Source organism: Rhinichthys klamathensis, unplaced genomic scaffold, assembly GCF_029890125.1.
Source record: "Rhinichthys klamathensis goyatoka isolate OS25496 unplaced genomic scaffold, OSU_Roscu_1.1 h1tg000165l_1, whole genome shotgun sequence".
Lineage (NCBI taxonomy): Eukaryota > Metazoa > Chordata > Actinopteri > Cypriniformes > Leuciscidae > Rhinichthys > Rhinichthys klamathensis.
The window spans coordinates 4,920,773-4,928,286 of NW_026606697.1; the positions used below are offsets into that span (position 1 = coordinate 4,920,773).

Genomic DNA, 7,514 nt, shown 5'->3' on the forward strand with positions numbered 1-7,514 from the left:
ATATGCATTAAAATGAAGGAGAGGGGGTATTGGTGCAATGTATTGGGACTATCAGTATGGGGCAGGTGGGTGACATCAGTGTAAAGAAAGGAGAGTTGAGGTAACAGCTGCTCTGCCTGCCAGGAGATTGGAGGGGGACACCGCTGACGTCCTCTGAATCTCCCTCAAGGAGAAACGCGCATATCGACAAAAACAAGTAGGGCGCCTTCCTTGCCTCGTATCCACGCGGGGTGCTTTCGTGGAAATGTGTTTTGACGTTTTGCTCCCTGCATCCCGCGGACAGACAGGCGCGTGCGTTTTAATATCCTCGATGCATTCTCTTCTCTTCATCCATGCTTGTGGATACACCGCCGTAATGCTAATAACAACAACAACCTCATCATCATCACAGTGAAGGTGATGCAGCTGGTGGTGAAATGGTCAGAACCGAGAGACTATTTGAGAAAATATGCATGCACTTGATGTGTGAAGGGCAAGGAGGAGACGGAGAATGCGGGTGTGTGATGTGGCGTTGATCATGCGACTTCGCCCAGGCTGCCGCTCTCCAGAAACCGTGTCGGGACCCGCGGCGGATGGGGTGACTTACCCGCAGGGGAAGACCCGGACCAGGGCCGCCAGATCCTGAAGCACCCCCGGTGTGTCTCCGCGGGACGGAGGGAAGATGCAGGAGGCGACGGAAGATGGACAGGAGCCCATACTGAACGGAGCTGGGAGGGAAGAGGTGAGACGAGGGCGTGTATTGGCCTATATTCTATGAAAATTTTGCGTTAGCATATACAGGTGAGTTGTTATTGTTTAGTACTAACTGTGTTGGGCACAGGAAGACTGTCACGACGTGTATGGCAAGCCATTTAAACATCTGTATTGAATTGATAGTAAGTAATCCAGCGACTATAAGGTTCTTTTTTCTTTTTACTCTTTCACTTGTAACTATTTGATGCACTTATTCTAACACTGACTGGCATTTATTCCAGTTTTACTATACGTATTCATTAGATATAGACAGTATCATAAGACTATTACTAACTGGTTGATTTTTTTTTTTTTTTTTACACTTAATTTTAAGGTCTTATGTTATGTTACACTGTACTTATAGTAGTCAACGTTTGAAGTGGATCAAAAAAGTTCAAAGTTATTCATTCATTCATAGATTCCAATAACAATTTGAAATAGTCATCATAGTAATATTGAATAGTAACTAAGAATATTGTATGTAAGTATTATCTAATGAATATAGTTACAAGTGAAGATACCAGTCATTATTGGACTAATTAGTAATTCAAAATACGTTCTAGTAACATTAAAATATACATTCTAAACAATGATGGGTTGTTTTAACCCAAATTTGGGTAAAATATGGACAAACCCAAATGTTGGGTTAAAAATGTAATTTCAAATTTTAACCCAACTTCAACTTTCACTTTCAACTGTAAATTTTTTAATTGCATTTTTAACCCAACATTTGGGTTTGGCCATATTTGACCCAAATTTGGGTTGAAACAACCCAGCATTTTTTTGTGTACATACTAGTTGGTTTTAAGGAATAAATGCCAAATGCTACATAAAACAGCTTGCCATATGATGTGATCAAGCTGCACTCTGACGAGTTTTTCAGGCTCAGGATTTTAGTAGTTTAATATTGAGACCTGTTTACCATTACTATATCTATCCATAAACGAGCATGCTGCAGTATATTGCAAGTTAGCTATGTGATTTTATCTCTGCACTGCAGTTACTAGTTTCCCTAGTTTTTTGGCCTTAATCTGGCATTCTTTTATCTTATAAAAAAGTGGTCATATTGGCACAATATGCTATTGTACAAAAAGTATTGTGGTGGCACTTTGATGGTATCAGATACTAGCATACTGAATGATTTCCATGTTCAAACACCATGGTGTTTACATAGTATTTTAAGCTACTGTTTGGAGGTGTAAAAGAGATCATAATGCTTCTCTCAAGTACAGTATCTCCACTGTTGCACTAAATTGGTATTCCACAATTTTAGGTTTTCTCTTCTGAGGTTAATAATCATAAGATGTTACTAAAGAAAGTGTGGCACCCATAGCACACAGTATAAGTAATGCAACTGTGTATTATAAATGATATTCTCCACACAGGGTAATAGGCCTATGCTCGTCTTTTCCCTCAGGTCTTAGCAGAGCATTTCCCTTGGGGCTGTTGTTTTACTATCATCCTTGGCAAAGTCTCTTTCTCGCTCTCTAATTTTGTTTGCCACTGTATAGCTCCTTCCCTTTCACATTTATCATGCTCTTGCGTCTGATAGATGTCCTCTCACTGGTACAACATCTGATCAAAGGAGGTCTGTGTTATTTCAAGGCAGATAATGACTTCGGTTAGGTCAACATATCTGTGACAAAGCTCAAGACCAGAGTCAGCACTGACCTCTATATTAACAAACTACAGCATTTCTCTCTCTCTCTTCTCTCTATTCATTTATTGGTGCTGAGTTAACCTCCTGTCTCTTGTTACATGAAGATCAATAGAAATGGAGACAGCTTGAAGGGAAGAAAGCTGTGAGCCATATCAGAAATGCAATTTTAAATTAATTTGGATGGCAGCAGGAATAGGCTACAACAGATAGTGAGCTATTTCTGTACATTTTAGGATGGCATTAGTGTGGCACCGGCTGTTGAAGGATAATGAAAGACTGAAGTCGAGTGAAAGACTGGCTTTGACGTATCGCTCTACCTTCCAACATATTTTTATCTCTCTGTAAAGATATCATATTCCTTCTTTAACCAATATTTTTCTATGTATTATGTTCCTCTCTCTTGCATGGTCACCCTTTCTATTTCAGTTCATTTCTATTAACCCAACCACAAATTCAGAATTGTAAGATTGAAGTTGCTACGTCAGTCATCAAAAGGCCATAATCCTCTTGCTACTTCACTCAGATGTTAAAATATGAATTTGTGGTTTAGTTAATAGAAAAAGACTGAAAGAAAAAGGGCTACGGAAGAGAGAAGTTCATAATGAAGAGTGTTCAAGAAAGAGAGTGCAATTGCTCATTTAAAAGCTAGAAAGAGCAAATTTTCTTTTTTTTTTAAGTGTCATTACATGGACTAGTTTTATTGTGATTTTTTTCCCCCACAAACTTCACTTGCATCCCAATAAGAGTTACGAACATGCAACCAACAGTGTTATAAAAATGCTTTAAAATTTCAGAATACAGTGGATAATAATACTTTTTTTCATGAAAACCATTATGCTTAAAATAATATTCCATTATAAAATGGCAGACAGTGCTTCTCAACAAGTGTTAACCTACCTATTCTGACAATTGCACTAAAGTACTTGTCTGGAAGCCAATGGCTGTTGTAAGGTAATTAAGTCTATTTCACAACCTAATCTGCATGCAATTTATTGCAGGCCAGGCCAAGAGTGTTGTGTAATTTAACCATACTTTTAAGTAATTAAGTATTTTTTTCTCCAGGCAATTAATAATGTTTTGCCCAAAAAGCCCCAACTAAATATGTTTTTTTTTACCCTTGTCCACATTGCTCACTCTCATATTCTCTCTGTCCTCACCTCTCTGCAGCAGCGTCCGGTGAAGCAGTCCTTGGCTTCCTCTCTGTGTCGAGAGTCTCACTGGAAGTGTCTTCTCCTCACTCTGCTCATGTTCGGCTGTTTCGGCACACTGGCCTGGTGCAAGCTGTGCAAAGTCCCAGTACTCGCTCCGACAGAGCCCGAAGCTGCGGTTGTGGAGCCGGGAGACCCCTCCACGACCTCAGCTAGCTCTGGTGCCTACATCCCCCTTGAAGTGGATCTGGATAGTCCCTGTTCCAGTGGCTACATTTATATTCCTCTGGCTTTCCTGGCCATGCTGTACGTGGTCTACCTGGTGGAATGCTGGCACTGCTACTCCAAGACGGCCATGTTGGCTCAAGCAGAGGTTACGGAGGTGTACGAGCGCGTGCAGAGGCTCCAGCAAGCAACGCCGTGCATCTGGTGGAAGGCCATCAGTTACCACTATGTGCGACGGACAAGACAGGTGACGCGCTATCGCAACGGGGACGCCTATACCACTACGCAAGTGTATCACGAGCGTGTAAACACCCATGCGGCGAGCTCAGAGTTTGACTATGCGAGGTATGGTGTCAAAGACGTTTCGAAGGAGTTAAGGGGCTTAAAGGATCATCCAGCGGTACGGCTGCGTTTCACTAAATGCTTTAGTTTTGCTAGTGCCCGAGCGGAGGCTGCCTACCTGACCCAGCGTGCACGTTTTTTTGGTGAAAACGAAGGTCTTGATGATTACATGGAGGCACGGGAGGGAATGCATTTGAAGAACGTGGATTTCCGTGAGCACATCCTAGCTTTCCCAGACCCGGCCAGACAGCCCTGGTACGCCAGGCGTAAAGTTTTCTGGCTGGCCTCGGCTCTGCTCCTGTCCTGGCCGCTTCGGGTTGTGGCGGAGTATCGCACTGCGTATGTGCACTACCACGTAGAGAAACTGTTCGGCGATGCTGATGATAACAATACGGGTGACGTAACTGAGAACAGCGGGGGCATGGAGAATGGAAACGGACCTGGACCTGGCACTGGATCAAGCTATCGTGCCATTTCACGAGTAAATACGGTGGACATGACGGAGCTAGAGTGGCACATTCGCTGCAACCAGCAGATGGTGCCCAGTTACTCCGAGGCCCTGTTGATGGATCCCGGTTCGGGTGCCAACACTCCTCCAGCCGGGCAGGGGACTAACTCGACACCGGTTGGCCCGTCTTATCCAGTGGCCTTCGCTTCGGCTTACTTGCTCCAGAACTGTCCTCGTTGCCGCCGCACCACAAGCAGTGCTTCCCTGCCATCCCGGCTGAGAGGCCCGACCGCAACCCTGCTGAGTGGAACCATGGCTGGGATGAGATCTAGTGCATCAGGAGGTGGTCCTGGAGGCCCGGGACGGCTGGTTCTGAGCAGGAGCGGCTTCTCATTAGGACGGCTCCAGGCTCCTCGCCCGTCATCCCTCTTCCACTCCCGAAGTGTAGGTGGAGGGCTAGCAGCAAGAGGAGAAGAGGCAAGTGGAGGAGGTGGTTTCTTAGGCTTGGGAACTAGACAAGACGAAGAGAGCAGACGAGTGCTGGAGGGAGAGGGTGATGAGGATGAGGAGGTGGCGAATGTGGTGGAAAGAGAAGAAGGTGAGGGAGACGGGGAAGAAAGAGAGCAACAAGAGGATGCAGAAGAAGGGGAAGCAAGGGAAAGAGACAGACCTCCTACATATCAGGATGCCCTTTTCTTCCCAGTGTTGATTGTGCATGGAGAGGAGAGTTGCCATTCAGGTGAGGACATTTCTTGAGGAAAAGACACTAAACCCCCATTGAAGTGTTAGGGAAAAGGAGGGAGAATTGGAAATGTCATGGCCAAAGTAATTTGTCAATGATCTCTATAGACTTTCATAAAAAAAGATGTGTAAGAAAAGCTTGTCTGACAAATGGCAACAGTTGCTAAAGCGGGATTGGTTGGTAAAGTTTTTAAGGTGACGCTTAAGAGAAGAGTCAGTTGGTAAAGCTTAAGACCAATTTAAGAACGAGAATGCATGAATTGACCAAGAAAGGTGTCTAGACATCTCTTGTCAACGATGACTGACGTCACTTATCTATGCAATAAAGAAATGGGAAGAGAGTGTTTGTAAAATTTAAGGGGATACACAAGCAAAGAAGAACTCCATGTAGCAAAAAGCACCAAAAGACAAACTACCCGAAGGAAGACAAGACCATTGGAAAGCCTTCCAAAGATCATGAAGAGAACAGAACAGTTCATCAAGGGGAATGTTATTAATATATATATACATAGCCAACCTGTAGCTGTGTCCAACAAGTCAAAAAAAGTTTTATAAAAAAAAAAACCAAGAGAGAGAAGAGCCTCATAAACTTGCACAAAATGTTGGGATTCAACCTCTTGAGACATTTCATTGTAACTATCTGTTGTTTTTTCAAAATGTCCTGCACCTGCTGTTCTTCTGAAATGGATATTTGACTAAACTAATGGATGCCATTATTATTGCAGGGAGTATATTCAGATTAAGCAATTTTCTTGCAGCTTCATTAAGAGTATTTTCTTTCTGCAGGCTTGCAAGTCCCAATAACATTTTTGGTTTGCTTATCAGAAAATTAGCGAAAGTATGTGGAGGTGTTTTCCTCAGCTAAAACTACAGCGTAAAAAAAGTGTGAGGTGCTGTAATCACATTGTTGTCACTGTATGTATTTTTTACTTATTGTTTGTTAGTCGGTAATTGTTTATTTGTACAACAGCATATCACCAACTTTGCCTCATGAAGAGTTTGAGACTGAAGAGCACCTCACAGACATAAATAATGGTGCAGCATGTTGCCCTCCATCGTAGCCTCTGCGCTCGTCTTTGATTGGCTGAAGTGTCATGTGAATAAATAGGCCAATTGTGGATGAGACTGCTTAGTGTGCCAAGACACATCCATCTCCTGGTAACTGTGGATCCTCGTGAGACGTCTTAGTAGTGAGTTATTCATTGCAGAATGCACATATGAATGTGTTTAATAACTGGAAAATGTGTACAACGCAAATCTTCCTACTTGTGTTATTCTGTCAAGCTTCGAATATAATCTGCAAATACACATCGGAAGCCAAAAAGCACACACTTTGTCTTATCATAAGCCTAAAGCATGCAGACATGCTCTCTCATTTATCCTTTAGCAGGTCACATAGATGTTGCAACTGTACTGCAAACAATTTCAAAAACACCTTTAATTAAGAAAAAGAAAATATTCTTGCAATACTGTCGAAATGTTCTGTCACAACATGAATGTTGATCTAACAGTGATGTGGTGTCTGTTTAAATCACGATGAGAATGTAAAGTATGTCATAAGTATTTGATTGTGCAGCGTGTTTCATCCATTAGCCAGTGGTTGATGCACAGATGGCTAGACTACCAGAATACTTGAATTTCTAGAAATCGGAGCTGTTCAGTTGAGTGCACAATTGTCTTCTGGACCTCAGATGGACGACGAGAGTTTTTTAGGTTTAAATTGCAAAAGGTTTCAGGCGGTCCTCCTGAGATCAACTGTATGTTCAGCATATGTGCGATTTCAAGGGTATTTCAAGTTTGTATTCAGGTTTGTTTTTGTTTATGTACCATATTGAGACAGAACCCTTTAAGATTTAATAGTAGCATCAAAAGCAATACTTTTCTTTTTCTTGTGAAATGCCCCGAATACAATCATTTCAGATGTAGCCAAATTCGTTAAGATGTTTGCGGGATACAGTATGATTGATTAGTTCAGCTTAACTAAACAAGCTTTATATTTGTCCCTCCCCAAAGGCAATAGGTTGTAAGCGAGCAAATTTTGCTGGTATGGCTCAAACAGGTTCGCCTGCATCGTCTTTTACCCTAGTGCAGTGATTTGGCTTGGAGTTACGAAAGGAGAATGAAAGTTATGAAATATGTAAGTTTGTTTATGTGTGTGATGGGAGGCAGTCTGAGGATTGTCTCAACTGGTGATCATGATAAACGTAACACTGATGGT

General features: G+C 42.4%; 1 protein-coding gene across 1 annotated transcript; it reads left to right on the plus strand.

The window, feature by feature from the left end:
* Positions 1-67: 67 nt before the first annotated feature.
* Positions 68-5,327, plus strand: LOC130091437 (transmembrane protein 151B). The gene is made up of 2 exons (XM_056259324.1): positions 68-721; positions 3,560-5,327. The coding sequence occupies exons 1-2, from the start codon at positions 662-664 to the stop codon at positions 5,309-5,311; spliced, it is 1,812 nt and encodes a 603-aa protein (XP_056115299.1). The 5' UTR covers positions 68-661; the 3' UTR covers positions 5,312-5,327.
* The last annotated feature ends 2,187 nt before the right edge of the window (positions 5,328-7,514 follow it).